Source organism: Nannospalax galili, unplaced genomic scaffold (assembly GCF_000622305.1).
Source record: "Nannospalax galili isolate Female #2095 unplaced genomic scaffold, S.galili_v1.0 scaffold639, whole genome shotgun sequence".
Classification (NCBI taxonomy): Eukaryota; Metazoa; Chordata; class Mammalia; order Rodentia; family Spalacidae; genus Nannospalax; species Nannospalax galili.
Window position 1 is genome coordinate 1,007,241 of NW_008344644.1, and position 17,919 is coordinate 1,025,159.

The 17,919-nt window shown below is 39.1% G+C and overlaps 1 protein-coding gene across 4 annotated transcripts in view; it reads right to left on the reverse strand.

Annotated features, from left to right (window-relative positions):
- Positions 1-17,919, reverse strand: part of LOC103740310 (ST18 C2H2C-type zinc finger transcription factor) — a 165,346-nt gene that overhangs the window by 72,745 nt on the left and 74,682 nt on the right. For 3 of the 4 annotated variants that reach the window (XM_008840900.2, XM_008840902.1, XM_008840901.2), the window contains exon 5: positions 6,483-6,673. The exons of the other annotated variant lie outside the window; for it this stretch is intronic. In XM_008840900.2, coding sequence (XP_008839122.1) covers positions 6,483-6,673 — 191 coding nt within the window. The remainder of the gene's footprint in view (positions 1-6,482; positions 6,674-17,919) is intronic. 4 annotated transcript variants of the gene reach the window in all.

The following is a 17,919-nucleotide window of genomic DNA, read 5'->3' on the forward strand; positions in this document are numbered from 1 at the left end:
TGAAATCTACCCGATGACTTTATAGACATACACAGGCGCCAAGGATCCAAGTGCAACCGATTATGACTAGTAATAATCAGATACATACAGATTAGAGATGCATGTGCCAACATCTCAGTGTTAGTAGCAAAAACAATGAGTCTTTCTGCAAGGAACAATATATTTTAAAATGAAATGGAGATCTTTTTTAAGGGTTATGTCTTACAGGGCTTATACTGACTTCAATATTGTATAACTGTATTAATTCAACTGTGAACCTAGAAACTTACAGCCACTTGTGAAAGAGATGTACTCTTGCTCTGGTGTGTGTTACTGAATATGTTAAAACTTTAATGAATTGCTTCTTCTAATCATGTACTTATTAAAAATTTAAAAAATAGTTGTCCATAATTGTTTATGACTGAATGGTTAACTGAAAATATTTGAACAGTATGTTCACTTAGCTGACATTAAGCATTTAAGAAGATCAAGAAGCTACAACAGAAGGTGGGAAGTCTGCAAGCCTGATAAAGCCTTTGGCCTCAAGGTCTATGTAGATGAATATACCTCAACTCTATCCATAGTTACCTAAGGACTTCCTCTAAGATCACATTCAATCTTCAGTATCCATGAATGTACAAGTAAAAGTGGCCAGCTCAAGGAAATAAAACAGTTAAGGATGATTAAACCTTGAAGATGACCCATGAGGCTTTAAACCATATGCTAAACAAGACACCTTAACATTTAGTTAGCTATGTAAAAATCAGACTAGAACAGTGTTTTAGCCATGGGATCTCCAACTACTTCTTAGCCCAGATTACCAAGAATGGTCGATATGAGACTTGCTCTCAGTCAACATTTTTACATCTTTTAAAATAATACCCATGGCTATTTCTAGAATTCTATTTATGGTAAGAAATTATGACCTACAAATATTGACACCTTTTGTTTGTACACATTTTGAAATAAATTATTTAGTATAATGTTGTTTCCCTAAAAAGTCATACTCAGAAAAAATATATATTTAATAGTACATATGCATGCCTAATTTCATTTTCTTATAAGTCAAGCCTTATATCTCATTTTTTCCTAGGTTTCTGAGATTTTTTACATATTTGCCAACCGCAGTCTGGTGCAAAAATCAATCAATGACATTCTAGCTGTTAGAGCCAAGTGACCACCCAGCAACTCTAAACTGAGAAGAAACAAACTCTGAGCCCTCGAAATAGCAGCTACATTTCAGTCAGCCTGCAAAGGTACCTGAAGGGCACAAGAAAGATGAGCTAATGTGTCAGAGAGAAACTTCAATGACTTCTTTTAGAAATAATAGGCAGAGCGATAGATACCTTTCTGTATCATTTTCTTGCTGAAGAAGCCTCTAGGATAACTTTAGGTCACTTCTACAATCTATTGCTATAAAAATTATTTAAAATACACAAAAATATTAAGTTCACAAAAAGCATTGGTCCATCTTGTTATTAGAATTATATTTTGGGGCTAAATGATATTATGCATGTTGATAAACAAGTTACATATTAATGTTTTGGTTGTAAAGAAAAATGTGATAGACAGACCCTTAGCCCAGTTAACCAAAAGAAACAGCAAATCCAAATCAACAAAATCAGAGATGAAAGGGGAAACATCACAATAGACACCAAAAAGATCCAGAAAATTATAAGGGAATACTTTAAGAATCTACACTCTATTAAATTTGAAAACCTAAAAGAAATGAATTACTATCTAAATTCATGGGAATCACCAAAACTAAACCAAGAAGAGATCAACAGCTTAAACAGACCCATAACACATAAGGAAATTGAAACAGTAATACAAAACCTCCTGACTAAAAAAAAAATTCCAGGCCCAGATAGATTTACAGTATAATTGTGACAGATATTTAAAGAACATCTACAACCAATACTGCTTAAATTAGTCAAAGAGAGAAACAGAGGGAGAACTCCCAAACTCCTTCTATGAAGTCAGCATCACTCTAATACCAAAACCAGGTAAAGAGACAACCAAAAATGCAAACTATAGACACATATCTTAATGAACATAGATGCAAAAATTCTCAACAAGATACATATAAACCTCATACAGATCCACATCAAAAAGATCACCCAACATGATCAAGTCAACTTTATTCCAGAAATAAAGGATGGATATATATATATATATATATATATATATATATATATATATAAGAAAAGGTCTTTGACAAAATCTAATATGCGTGTTAATTCTAGAGAGAAATGGGCTGGAGGGAACATACCTCAACATAATTAAAGTAATATACAACAAACCCACAGCTAACATCATTCTAAATGGAGAAAAACATTCCCATTAAAATCAGGAACCAGACAGGACTGTCCAGTATCTCCATTAATTTTAACACAGTGCTTGATACTCTTGCTAGAGCAATAAGACAAGAGAGGGAAATTAAATTAGTACTAATTGGATAAGAAGAGTTCAAGTTATCTCTGTTTGCAGATGATATAATATTATACCTAAGAGATCCCCAAATTTCATTACAAAACTCATAGAAATGCTTAATACTTTCATTAAAGTGGCAGGTTACAAAATCAATCTACAAAAATCAGTAGCCTTTCTGATTAAAATAACAATTGGAGAAAGAGTATATGGAAACCCTCCCATTCACAATAGCCTCAACAAAAATAAAATATCCAGTAATAAACTTGACCAAAGACATTAAAGATCTCTACAATGGAAAAATTTAAATCTTTGAAGGAAGAGACTGAGGAAGACACAAGGAGATAGAAGGGCCTCCCATGCTCATGGATTGGAAGAATTAATATTGTGAAAATGGCCATTGTACTAAAAGTAAATCTATAAATTCACTGCAACCCCAGTCAAAATCCCTATGACATACTTCATGGAATTAGAAAAAAAATTCTAAAATTCATATGGAATCACAAAAGTCCCTGGATAACCAAAGCAATCCTGAGCACAAAGAGCAAAGCTGGGGGGATTACTATACCACATCTTAAACAATATTACAGAGCTATAGCCATAAAAACAGCATGGTACTGGCATAGAAACAGATACATAAATCAACGGAACATAATTGACTACCCAAACATGAATGAATGCAATTTTAGTCACAGGATACTTGACAAAGGAGTCAAGAACACACACTGGAGGAAAGACAGCGTCTTCAACAAATGGCAAAACTGGATCCCCACCTGTAGAAGGATAAAACTAGACCCTTATCTTTCTTTCACCTTGCACAAAAGTCAACTCCAAATGGATCAAAGATCTCAATGTGAAACTGGAAACCCTGAAACTACTAGAAGAAACCATTGACAAAAACCTGCAAGATATAGGTGTAGGAAAGGACTCCCTAAATTGGACAAAAGTTGCTCAGGAATTAAGGCTGACAATCAACATTAAACCAAAATGCTTCTGTACAGCAAAAGAAACAACAAAGGAAGTGAAGAGAAAACCCATAGAGTGGGAGAAAATCTTCACCAGTGACACATCTGACAGAGGCTTAATATCCAGAATACATAAAGAACTCAAAAAACAAAGAATCAAGAAAGCAGATGACCCAATTAAAAGACAAGCTATGGATCTGGACAGAGAGTTCTCAATAGAAGAAATAAAGATGGCTATTGTGGTGGTATGAATGAAAATGTCCCCCATAGGCTCCAAGTATTTGGACATTTTGTCTCCAGATGGTGGCGCTGTTTTGGGAGGTTTTAGAAGGTGTGGCTATCCTGGAGGAAGCACATGACTGGGGGTGGGCTTAGAGAGTTCTTAAGCCTTGCCAGATCTCTAGTCGCTCTCTTGCTTCCTGTGCCTGAGTGATGATGAGAGCTTAGCTTTTGCTGCTCCTGCTCCAGCCACCTCGAGCCACCACGGCTCCCTGTCATGACAGACTGTAATTCCCCTGGAACTGTAAGCTCAAACAAACTCTTCCTTTTATAAACTGCTTGGGTCAGTGTTTACATCACAGCAACAGAAAAGTGACTAGTACAGTAATGGAACACCTTAAAGATTATTCAACATCATTACTAATTAGGGAAATGTAAATTAAAACCACTTTAAGATTTTATCTTACTCCAGTCAGACTGGCTAAGATCAAGAGAACAAATGATACCAAGTGCTGGTAAGGATGTAGGGAAAGGGGAATGCTTATTAACTAGTAGGGGGATTGAAAACTTGTGCAACCACTATGGAAAGCAGTGTGGAGATCTCTTAAAAATCTTAAAAAACTAAAAATGAATCTTCTATATGATCTGGTTATACCACTCCTTGGCATATACCCAAAGGACTCATCCTCTGGTAGAGATTACTGTACATCCATGTTTGGTGCTGTTCTTTTCATAATAGCTAAAAAATGGAAGCAAGCTACGTGTCCCTCAACTGATGAGTGGATAATGAAAATTTAGTTCTACTCAGTGGTGAAGAAAGATGAAATCATGAAATTTGAAGCTAAATAAGTAGAAACTGCTACAGTAACTGAAGTAAAATGGACTTGGAAAACAAATAACCTACACTCCCTCATCTGTGGCTTAGCACCAAATCCTTATATGTGAACATATATACTGATATAACTGCAGGAGCCAGGAAAAGGGAAAGGAACCAGGGAGATAAAGGAAAAAAAAGAGCCTGAGAAAGAAGAACATAGGAGACATGTAACCAAGGGGGAAATGGGTAAAATAGGGATATTTAACTGGGAGAGGAAGAGGGAGGGTTATACAAGGAACCATGGGGATAAAGAGAAAGAAGAAGCTTGGCGGTGCGGGGGGGGGGGGGATGATCTAGATACTAGAAATGTGACTTTTATTTCTCTGTGTGTGTGTGTGTGTGTGTGGGGGTGTGTGAGAGAGAGAGAGAGAGAGAGAGAGAGAGAGAGAGAGAGAGAGAGAGAGAGAGAGAGAGAGACAGAGAGACAGAGAGAGACAGAGAGAGACAGAGACAGAGACAGATTGAATGATTAGCTGGTGTGAAAAACAAGAGGGAAATGTGTTAGTTCAAAAGCCTCCTGAAAAATTATGCATACAATAGCTCTACATGAATCCATATGTAGAGATGAAGGCTATGTAACAAGAAACAAGGCCAGACAGGAGAAACCTCCCTTTCAGTTGTTGGCCAGGGTAGTCCAAGAGACTCCCAAAATTAGGCTATTTCTGCATACCTTGATTGCCTCCCAGAACTTGAAGGTAAGACCCTGCTGCTGAAGACAGGACAAACTTCAGACACAGGATTTGGAGCAATGGAGCTGGAACTGACCTCCAAGCCTCCTCCCTGAAGGCTAGCTCTCATAGTTTTGGAGGACACTATGTAAACTGCTAAGGGAGAAAATCAATCAATGTTCCAACCCCAGCTTTAAGGCCTAAATTAACCACAACAATGACCAGCACAGCAAACCATATTGGTACAGCAGTGGCACTTTTATCTTGTGAGTAATGAACAGTTACCTAATTGGACTTAAAGTCCACCCAGTAGGAGGGAACACATGTGTGGCACTGTAAACATGACTCAATACATATGGCTGAGAGGTCATAGATCTTATAGAAAACCCCAAGTCTGTGACATCCCTAGACAAATGTAATTTCTCACTATATGCTAAATATTGATCTTTATATCTACAGACACATATGCCAGTAATTACTCATCAAAAAAATTGAAACAGATGGAAACTATTACAGAGTTCCACAACTGGTCAAATACAGGGAATCAGCATCTGTGAGGTGCGCAGCCCTAAATGACACATCGACAATGGAGCCTCTATACCTAAGGTTCATGGAACATAGTGGAACAAAGGGTAAAGACAATATCAATGCATCTCTCACCTCTTATCAACGAAGTTCCTTCATGCCACAAAGGGCAATGACACAAAAGACCACAAATTGTCAGAGTGTAGAGAATAAGTCTGCAGAGCATGGGTCCATGGAGAGGACTCCTGTATTAAACCCTGCCCATCCAGGGCTCAGAGACCATTGCAGAAAAGGGAGCAGAAAGACTGTGAGAGCCAGGGGAGGTGGAGCATAACCACATGGACATAGAGTCTTAGAGGCTTCTGAGATCTTGGTCATATGAATCTACAGCAATGGTGTCAGCATGCATAAGACCAATGCAAACTCAAGCAGTCAAAAACCCAGCATAGAATTGGGGAAATGTGCAGTAGGCCCCAACCGTAGCTGATGAACTGTTGGGAACTGATTACTGTTGGGTGAGGGAGAGTTGATATTATTTAAGGGAGTGACTCTAGATAGGCTGACTAGACCACAGTGGATGAACTTGCCCTGAAGGACATCTGGGTACACTAACTTGACTTGATTGGCCTTAACATAAATGACAGAATGCCTGAAATCTGGCAGTGTGTAGGGGCTATGGGAGAGTGTGGATGGGGGAGGGGTTAGAACAAGGCTTAAGAACTTGTATATGAAATACACTAAAATTAAAAAAGAATGAAAAGAAAGAATGAATCTTTGGTGAAAAGCATACTTAAAGCCTGGACCTTGCCTCCTTGATACCTGCAGTGGAGTGATCATTCATTTCTAAGAGGCTGTCATCCTCCTTCCTGTTGTCTGGGTTTCCCTTGCAGTCTGTGTCTGGGCTGTAGTGACGGGGCTTCATTAGCAGAGATTTCCTCTTGTTAACTGGGACTCCCAAAGCCTGCTCTTCAGCTCTCCTCTTCTTTGCCACGGACCGGTCATATGCAACACTATAGTGAGCAAGGCAGATTAAGAACATGGTAAAACAGCATTCACAAAGCATAATTCAAAGCATTTGGAAACTTGGGACTAGAAGTTTAGGGTTAGTCATCGGCACTAACAAAAACCACAGAATCCATCAAACTGTGCAGACTCTATTTTGCCATCAGAAGTGTTTTTAAAAAATCATCCTTAATAGCTGGGCATGGTGGCACATGGCTTTAGTCCCAAGTCTTGGAAGGCAGAAGCAGGAGGATCTCTGGAGTTTGAGGCCAGCCTGGTCTACATAGTGAGTTCCAGGCCAGCTGGGGCTATAGGGAGGCCCTGTCTCAGAAAGACTAAAAGAAAAAATATCCTTAATCCTGAGTAAGCATATATTAACCTGTGGTTTAGTTGGCACTACACCAAATACCCAGGAGGCATGAAACAAGATTTGAACTGGTTTGCCAAACCTAAGAAATAGCTAATATAAAAAATATACCACAAGATACTGGATATGTGTCTAGTGTAGGTAAATTTTGGTTTTTTCAAATAATAATATGTCACTACAGTTGCCACAGTTGTGCCTCAAACATAAGATGCTCCATGTCTTGAGCACTGATATGAATGAAAGGGCTGTTGAGCAAGGAAGCAAGCTTGATGTCCAAGCAGCTGATCTCCAGTGGTGAGAACGGTGAAAAGATTCTATGTGGCACTCTGCCTTTTGATTCTCACCCACTTGGCACATAGAACAAACAGATAAAAGGAGAAGAAATAAAGCTGGATCTCACAAAAATGGATGTTAAATTCTTATTCCTGTTGACTCACAGTGTTGTTTGGAAATGCCCCCGAAGGAGGTCCTTTCAACACAGATTTTTCCACATGCACCTCACTCAAAATTAGTGCATATAACTGTGAAGATAAGAGAAGCATTCTCCTAGCTGGCAATATCTGTGAAGACCAGAGGATTTCATCAACAGTGAGTCTATGATAGATATTTGTTAAATGGCTTTGAAGAAAAATGAGTGAGTTTTTGATGAAAAAAATTCCAGGGAGAACATCTAGATGCAGAGTAACAAGATATCAGTAATTTAGCCAGCTCGAATGACAATTGAATTCTCAGTAATATCACTAAGTAGACAAACTGTTCTCTAACAAACACTAATGCAAACAGTGTGGCCTATTCATAAAAACAATTTAATACAGTGGGGCATAAACTCTTAAATATAGAAAAGTAGATGCAAAAACTTCCAAGGGAAGGAATGTATCATTCCTTATTTTAAAAAAAGAAAAAAGAAAAAAAGATTCTAGAAGGAGAGATAATTCAAGGTTAAGTCTCATAAAAGGTGAAAACCAGAGAACTGAAAATTATTTTGATGGGAAGAAGTGAGTGACGTTCCATAAATAAACTAATGTGTTTCCACAAAACAGAACCCAGAGTTAAAGTGACCAAGTAGAGAAGATGCAGTGAAAGGGAGCATGGCCCCAGGCACCCTGGTAAGAAGACCTGTGTGGACTGAATCAATCTGCTGGTTTGGGAAGAACATGGAAGGCTCTGCACACTAATTTGATGTAAGGGGAAAGGGCACAGACAAAGGGAACTTCCCTTACATTCACCGGCTGGGTAAGTGACTCACTTTTGAAGGGGGAGAGATGTTTGAAAAAGAAGAATATGAGGTAAGATGTCTTACCTAGGAAGTAAAGTAGTGAAGAGAGTTCAAGAAATTCTCTGAACTTCAAAAATCAAATTAATTTCCACACTCCTCTCTCCCCAAAAAGCTCAGAAAATATAATAGTAGTTACTAAACATTACGAAGAACTATGGAAACTTGTATAAAGTAGGAGGAACTCCTATACCATTCAGTTATTAAAAGCAGAGTTAGAAAATGGATTTTAAGAACCAGTGACCAGTGATTTAAGCCTTATGTTGGTATTAGGAAAGAGGCTAACAAAACATGTTGAAATGAAGACTTACTGGACTCCCAATTTAAGTTCTTTTGCAGAAATACTCAGAAGTGGTATTGGTGGAGCAATGGTAGCTCTAGTTTTGAGGAATTGTCACCTTGATTTTATGTTAATTGCAGCACCATTTACAGTAGCCAGTATGTGGAAATCACCTCAACGTGCATGGACAGATGGGTGGATAAAGAAAATGTCTGTATCAGGGTTGGAGAGATGGTTCAGTTGGTTAAGAGCACTGCTTGCTCTTGCAGAGGACCTGGGGTTTGGTTCCCAGAACCCACCTGGTGGTTAACAACTGTCTGAAACTACAGTTCCGGGGATCTGACACTCTCTTCTGACCTCCATAGGTACTGCACGACATGGTACACTTAACACACATGCAGGCAATACACTCATACACATAAAATAAATATAATACTAAAATATTTTAAAAAGAAAATGTTTGTATATACAGTATATACCAATTCAACTCTAATTTAAAAAAGAAGGAAATACTGCCATATGCATCTATGTGGATTAACCTTGAAGACATCATGCTAAGTGATATAAATCAGATACAGAAAGAAAAATGTGCATGATTCCTCTTATAACTGAGGTATATAAGAGATTCAAACTCATGGAATCTAAGAAAGAAGTAGCGGTTGTCTCAAATGACCTGTAAACTCTCTCTCAACTGGTTACTTTGCATAGTGCCAGAAAGTGCTATGCAGGCTGCTAGGGGAGAAAAATACATTAGTGGTCTTAACCCAGGGCTGGACCCTGCATGTAGCATACTGATCTGCCTGGCAAGTTGTGTCCATGGGTGCAATAGTGGCATAAATGCCATAGGAGTAACCCATAGTTTTCTGCTGGGGTGTGAGACCTGCTCTTGCAGGACAGATTTCATGCCTGATACTGTCATCCTGGTCAAAAGCTCAGGACTGGGGAGATCATAAGTCCTGGTGGCAGGAACCTATTGATGTTATGTTAAATAGTCGTACCATCAAGCTACCTCCTGAAAACTTGTATTTTTTATCTGTAGATCTGTATTGTTCTCAGCTTTGGTCAGAGAACTTTATTTTTGCCATGGACAAAAGTTAATGTTGAGACTCAAGATGCCAAGTATAAATAATTTTGAGGGTTCAGCTGTGGGTGGATCATCTATATTAAACTCCCCAATCCAAAGCTCAGGAAACATCACTGAAAAGTGGGTGTAAAGAATGTTAAGAGCTAGAGGATGAAGCGGAGAGTTGGGAAATATTGACTTCTGGACATGACATGACCGTTGCACACATCAACTCACTGCATCTGTTGTTACCTGCATAAGACCTGCACAGGATCAAGGCAGCTAAAATTCAACACGAATGGGGGAGGAGTCCCTAAGGCCCCACTCTTGTTGGAGGAGCTATTGGTAGTTTATGGTTGTTGAGGAAGGTAGAGTCACTCTTCTTTGGGGATATGGTTGCTGGTAGATTGTCCATGCCCAAGTGGATGGCCCACATCTATGTGCATATGGACAGCACTAATTGGACTCAGGGATTTATGAATAACAAAAAGGAGAACTTGAAGTTGGGAGGGAGATAGGGTGGGCAGCACTAGGGGTAATTGGAAGGAGGTAATTGTGGATGGATATGATCAAAACACATTATATGAACATATAAAACTTTCAAAGAATAAATTAAAATATTGTTAAAAAAGAGAAATAGAGGTTGCTAGGTGCTGGGGGAGGGAAATGGGGAATTTCTAATCAACAGTTGCAAAAGTTATTCTAACAAGATGAAGAAACTCTAGAAATCTGTTGTACAATGCTTCCTCTAAGGTCAACAACATGTAGTGTTAAAGGTAAAGAACATGTGGAATGCTTCTACCATGGTAACATTTAAGAAGAAGATGAAGGAGGATCAGAAGAAAGAGGAGATTTATTGGCACCAGCAAGCAGTCATCATGGGGCTAGTTAACAAGCGCTGATTAGCAAGAAAAATGTCACTTCTTTCATTGATGATAGAGACTACACACATGCTACCTGGTCCTTATAAACTTTTTCTTTTTAATATTATCATCCAAGATCACTTATTTACAAAAAGGTAACATTTCAACCAAGTAACTGTTAACTTGTGGGGCTGACAGTTGAACCCAAGTGAACAAGGCCTTCCATCTCTTGCTTTTCTCTCCATGTTTTCAGATCAGGACAACAGATTTAGGTAATTCTGTATGCCTTTGACAGTCTGTTGAAACAGAACTTTCTGGCTGGAAGGAAGGTACTTACCACAGGGCTCTGCCTGGTGATTTTCATGTTTGTGTATACATGGCAACTTAAAAAGTTTATTTATATTTTATATGTACGAGTGTTTTGTCTGCATGTATGTAAGTGCACTATGTGTGTGCAATGTCCATGGAGGCCAGAAGAGGGCACTGGATACCCTGGAATTGGGGTTACAGATGGTTGTTAACCACCATGTGGGTGCTGGGAACTGATCCTGGGTCCTCTGCAAGGGCAGCCAGTGCTCTTAACTACTGAGCCTTCACTCTAGCCCCAACACAGCAACTTTTTAAAAAAAGGATTTATTTCATGTATATGTGTGTGAGCTTGAGTATATTTGTGTGTACAACATGCTTGCAGTGTCCATGGAGGCCAGAAGAGGGCATTTGATCTCCTAAAACTGGAGTACGGGTGGTTGTGAGCTGCTTGATGTGTGTGCTAGGAACAGAACCTAGGTCCTCTGAAAGAGTAGCACTCACTATCAATCACTGAGTCAGCTCTGTAGCCCCAACATGGCCACTGTTTTAGCTGAAGATGACAACACCAGGTCAAGACAGAGCTGTGAGGTTCCTAACTCAGGGTTCCTCAGGCCCCATCAATATGGGTTGATGCTGCCACTTTCCAGCTCTCTGTAGAGTATGCATGTACACGTGGCCATAACAGCATTCTCCTTTTACACTTTTATTTATATTTACATAAATTACATTAGGTTTACACATAACATTTGCCTTAAATCTCACATTCTGTGTATTTTTTCTACTGTAAAGTACCCACAGCCCAGGCAGCATTTGGAGCTAAAATGAAAGGCTTTATAATAGATATTACCCTTTGTGTGCACATGGAAAATGGTCCCTCTCCTAGCATTCCCCGAGGGCACACTGTTTGGGTTTTATTGTGACACTTCACTGTGACACTGCAATGAGGGAAAGCCATGCTTTACATGTCACTGAGAGAAATGCCACAGAATGCTAACATATCTTCTCAAGGTTGCCAGAAATCATTTCCACTGGGTTGTGTTTTCCCATCTGTGGTGCTCTGAAATGTTAAGGAAATAAATGAGCTCCATTATCTATATTTTGCTAGTAGATGAGAAAGAAAGAGAAAAAATACAGTCAGCTCTGCATTTATTGTTCTGTTCAATCAAACTGTTGCTTTAAACACCCAGAGTCTCTTTCACAGGACTTAATCAATGTATCAAACACTTTAAAATCACATTTCAGGTATTGATTTTATTAAATTATCTTCAGGTATTACTTACCTGAGAGAAAATTTTGAGTTACACACTTGAGAAAAGACTCCATTTAGAATTAGGATTCCAATTTGAAATGTTATTTATTACCTTTGTTGTTACATACACCCAAAACTTGTAACTAATTCAGACACACCACAATTAGAGAGCATTCACAACAGATTCACTGCAGGAAGCAGGGCTATAAGTCAAATTCACTGACCCTTTGGGCTTCAGAAAAGATACAACACATTTGGAAATCCCAAATGCACAGAAGCTGCCCTGAATGCAGTTCAGTCTATCTTCTGTAGTAATATATTCTCAAAGCAAGTGAGACGATATGAAACCACCTAAAATTACAGATCCAGAAATGCATATGTTCTGAATGCAGCTCAGTCTATCTTCTGTAGTAATATATTCTCAAAGCAAGTGAGACGATATGAAACCACCTAAAATTACAGATCCAGAAATGCATATGTTCTGAATGCAGCTCAGTCTATCTTCTGTAGTAATATATTCTCAAAGCAAGTGAGACGATATGAAACCACCTAAAATTACAGATCCAGAAATGCATATGTTCTGAATGCAGCTCAGTCTATCTTCTGTAGTAATATATTCTCAAAGCAAGTGAGACGATATGAAACCACCTAAAATTACAGATCCAGAAATGCATATGTTCTGACCACTCCAGGAAGAAACAGAAAGACAGGTGGAAATTATGAGACCTGCATCCAAGGAAACCATTTACAAGCCCCAACACCTTCATGAAAATTCACAGCAGAAATTCCTACTGATTTATAACTGATTTATAATAGCCCAGATACTGACAAGGGCTAAGAAATTTGAGTATGAATTAAGACTAAGAAGATTACCATAAAAACAAAATCATGATGGATGAAAAGGAAAAATATTTGTGTTTATGATTATAATAAAATCTTTGTGTGTGATGTGTATGTATATATGCTACTATGCATTAGTGTGGGTGCATGTGGACCACAGAAGTGTGGTAGTCAGAGGACTTGCCTGCCATCTTGCCATAGGAGCACTGGGATTACATTAGAGTGTGCTGCTGTGTCCAGCTCTACATGGGTTCTGGGGATTTGAACTCAGGTCCTCATGCTTACATAGCAAACACTTTATGTACTGAGTCATCTCCCCAGCCCTGTGATTGATTTGAAGACAATCCAATGGCCACCACAGATAAAATTTTATAATAAGGAAATAACAGTAAGGTTTGCTGTTCAAAGATCAGTAACACATCTATAAAGCAGTAAGAATTAAAAACAAAACCATTTATTGTATTATAGAAATGTGAAATACTTAATAACAAATCTAACAAAAAATGTGCAAAGCCTATATAGAACAAAGAACATACTGAGAAAATTAAAGATCTAAAAAGAGATGGTAAATGTTTATGAAATAAAAGACTCAGCATAAACATATTCAAGTCTCTCTAAATTTATCAGTTAATTTATCTACATTATTTATTATTAATTATCAATGTAATTCCTAATAAAAATCCAAAGAGTATTTTTAAAGGAAATGAACAAGTAATTCAACAGTTTCTGTGGAAATAAAAAGCACCAAGAGCATCAAAGATCATCTTGCAGAAGAGCAAAAACAAATTTCTAGGACTGGTGGTCATGGCTGTAAAAGCTTAGCATATAACTTGATACCTGAGACAAGGTCTTATCAATGCAAACATAAATGCACAAAGGGAACGCAGCAAGGATTCCATCTCCTGGGTCCAGAAACAGACCCACCCCCATGACTATGTCAAAAGTGTCTGAGTAAACAGTTGTTTCTTCAGTGAATGCTGCTAGGCCAGTAGACCATCTATCCTAAAAAATGACCATTCATTACAGTGTGCACAGTTGCTCCCCATTATCCCTGGACTGTTTTCCAGTTTGTTACCCACAGCTAACCACAGTCTGAAAGCCCTAACCAGTAAGGCCTTCTGAGTAGCAGGGTGAGGTCTGTCATTATCCTGCTCTGTCCTCAGCCTGGGGTCCCCAAGCCACACACCCATCAGGTGCGCAGCCACTGTCTAGTTGTTAGGTCTGACTACTGAGGTGCTGCAGTGCTTGTGCTTCCAGTCATGGTTCACCTCAGGGCCACAGGGACCCTGGTAATGTGGACATAGCAGAGAGGCATGTCTCTAAGTGCAAGAGGGGAAGGTCTCAACTGGGGAAAACCAGTAGAAATAGGGGTCAATGCTATCCAGGGTTTTAAGTATCCTGCGAAAGTCCTGGATAATGGTGGATCACTGTACGAAAATAAAAATTTTAGGATTATGGGTTCAAAATTTATACTGTATAAAATATGAGGCAACACCTTCATGACTTAGTGAAAGGCAAGTTTGTCAACTAGTTTACAGAAAAAATGCAAATTTAAAGAATAAGAACGTTAAATGGTCCCATATTTAAATTTAAAACCTTTATATATAGAAGGTATCAGTAAGAATGCACAGCTTCCAGTCCACATTTGGATTATGATTGGCTTACACAGAACGCTCAGGTGGGAAGGCTCACCTTTTATTATATATATATCACTCTTCAAGACAGCTTCCAAAAGAAGGAAAAAGAAAGTCATAGAGCAGGAGTAGATATTTGAAATCTGTTTAAAAAATAAGCTATACACCACTCTCCAAACCGCAGGCCTCTCTCTCTCCAGGGTAAGATGATCATGACCTCTGTGCCTTGACACCCCCAGTCTCACTCACCGTCCCATCTCCCCCACTGGTCTCCCTCCTAGCTTGGGTCCTGTCCCATTCCTTATCTTGGTGCCCCAGACACCTTGGGGAACCACCACTGCTTCCTGATCCTTTGGATCCAAACCAACTCAATGACTTCTCTGGTCCCCAGGAGCACTGTTTCTGAGCCTGGCCCCGCCCTCACCTCCCTCTGCTTCCAAGGCCTGCACTACCCACAGGCCTCCCTCCAACCCTACAACCCGCAGGCCTCTCTCTCCCCGGTAAATCCATCATGCCCTCACTGCCATGACTCCCCCAGCCTCACTCACCCTTCCATCTCCCCTGCTGGTCTCTCTTCGGAGACTGGGTCCTGTCCATTCGTTGTCTTGGTGCCCCCAGACACTTGGGGAACCACCACTGCTTCCTGATCCTTTGCATCCAGACCAACTCAGTTCCTTCTCAGGTCCCCAGGGGTGCTCTGGACCTGGCACCACCCTCACCCCCCTCTGCATACCTGGGTCAGCACAACACCCCAGCCTCTTTCCTGGACACTGGGGCTGACCTTTCCTTTTCCTGGTCCTTTGCATCCAGACCAACCCAGCTCCTCAGTGCAGTCCCCAGGGGCCCTTGGAGCCACCTCCCGCCCCCATCTTCCTTTGCATCACTGGGTGGCACGGCCACCAGCTGCCCTAGACCAGCATCATTCCTGGGCCCGGCTCCCAGGCAAGTCCAACCCCCAAATTCATGAGGCCAAAATCTATCTTGGAGGGATCCAGACCTTAAGGAGAAAGCCTGAGAGCATCTGATCCTCATCTGACTTGGGCCTCTGTAGGAACTCCTGAAGACCAAAGCAAACTGGCCACTCCAATATAAAATCAAAAGAGAGAACCAGAAGCTTAGAGGAACCAGCTTTTCATGCCCAAAAGTAAACCATAAAGTTCACAAAAAGAAGTAGACCTAAACTTGAGGGCTTGAGTCTCACACAAGAATCAGAAACTACAAAAGAAATTCACATGTCAAAATCACAGAGAAAAAATAATAACATGAAAAACTAAAATAACATATCCCTACCAAATACCAATAGACCTTTAGAGGAGTACAGTGAGAACTCCGTAGAGATAATTCAGAGCATGGAACTCAAAAGAACAATTATAAACATGATAAAAAGAATTCAGTGAATTTAAAGAATACACAAAGAAATCAAAGAACTGAAGGATGATAGTGATAAACTTCTAAATGAATTCAGAAGAGTTAGAAATATTGAAGACTATTCAGGCTGAAATGAAGAAGGAAGTGAAATACTCAGTAAGCCAATTAGAAACAACAGGAGAAAGCCTCACCAATAGGATGAATGAATTGGAAAACAGAATATCAAGACTGGAAGATAAAGTGGATGAATTAGACCACTCAAGCAAAGATTATGAAAAATTTAAAAAAACACAAGAATGGAATATGAAAGAACTGTGTGACACCATAAAAAGACCAAACTTACAAATCACAGGCATACAGGAAGAAGAATCCCAAGATAATGGGACAGATCACATCTTCAACAGAATCATGGAAGAAAATTTCCCAAAATTAAAGAAAGACATGCCCATACAAATACAAGAAGCATATTGAACACCAAACAGACAGGACCAGAAAAGAAACTCTCCACGGCACATCACAGTAAAAACATTAAAAGGACAAAACAAAGAGAAAATACTGAAAGCTGCAAAAGAGAAACAACAAGTCACATATAAAGGAAAACCCATTAGGATTACAGCTGACTTTTCAGTGCAAACCATGAAAGCCAGAAGAGCCTGGACCAAAGTATTCCCAATTTTAAATGACCACAGATGCCAACCCAGGTTATTATATCCAGCCAAAATGTCTATTATAGTCGAAGTGGAAAGAAAACTCTTCCATGACATAAATAGGCTGAAGTAATTCATGTCCAGCCCTCCAGGGAGTTCCAGAAGCAATACAAAGAGCTGAAGAAAGGAATGACTATACCAAAGGGGTTGTGGAAAGAAATTCCATGAAGTATAATTGAGGAAAAGTACAGCTATATCAAGAATGTGAACAGAAATAAAAATGACAGGACTCAATACTCATCTTTCATTAATAACTTTAAATATTAATGGACTGAACTCCCCAGTCAAAAGACATAGACTAGGTGAATCGATTAAGAAACAAAACCCATCTTTTTGTTGTTTGCAAGAAACCCATCTCACTTTCAAGGACAGACACTACCTTAAAGTGAAAGGATGGAAAAAAATACACCAAGCAAATAGTACTAAGAAAAAAGCAGGTGTAGCAATTTTAATATCTGACAAAATAGACTTGAAAACTAATCTGAAGAGATAAAGAGGGCTACTTCATTCTGATCAAAGGAACAATATATCATTAAGATGTTACAGTCATGAACATATATTCACCAAACTCTGGTGCACCCAACTTCATAAAAACAATAATACAAGACTTTAAGACCCAGATTAATCCCAACTCATTAATAATAGGAGACTTCAATACCACACTGTCTCCATTAGATAGGTCAACAGGGCAGAGAGTTAACAGAGGGACATCTGAATTAAACAATAACATATATGGACTTAACAGAGATCTATCAAGTATTCCCCCCAAGCACCAAAGGACATACTTTCTACTCAGCACCCCATGGAACCTTCTCTAAAATCGACCATATACTGGGGCACACAACAAAGCTCAGCAAATACAAAAAGATTGAAATAATTTCATGTGTTCTATCAGACCACAGTGCAATAAAGCTTACAATCAACACCCGAAGAAGCCAAAATCACCACACGAACACATGGAGATTAAACACACTCCTAAATGATGAATGGGTCAAAAGAGATTAAGAAAGAAATAAAAATATTCCAGGAACTAAATGAAAAGGACAATACAATGCAACAAAATCTCTGGGACACACTGAAAGCAATCCTTAGAGGGAAGTTTATAGCTCTAAGTGCCTACATCAAAAAAAATCAGAAAGAACACAAATAAATGACTTAACTTTGCAACACAATACACTTGAAAAGCAACAGTAAACAAAACTCAAACCCAGCAAATAAGAAGAAATAACAAAAATCAGGGAAGACATTAATGAAACAATACAAAGAATCAACAAATCCAAGAGCTGGTTCTTTGAAAAGAT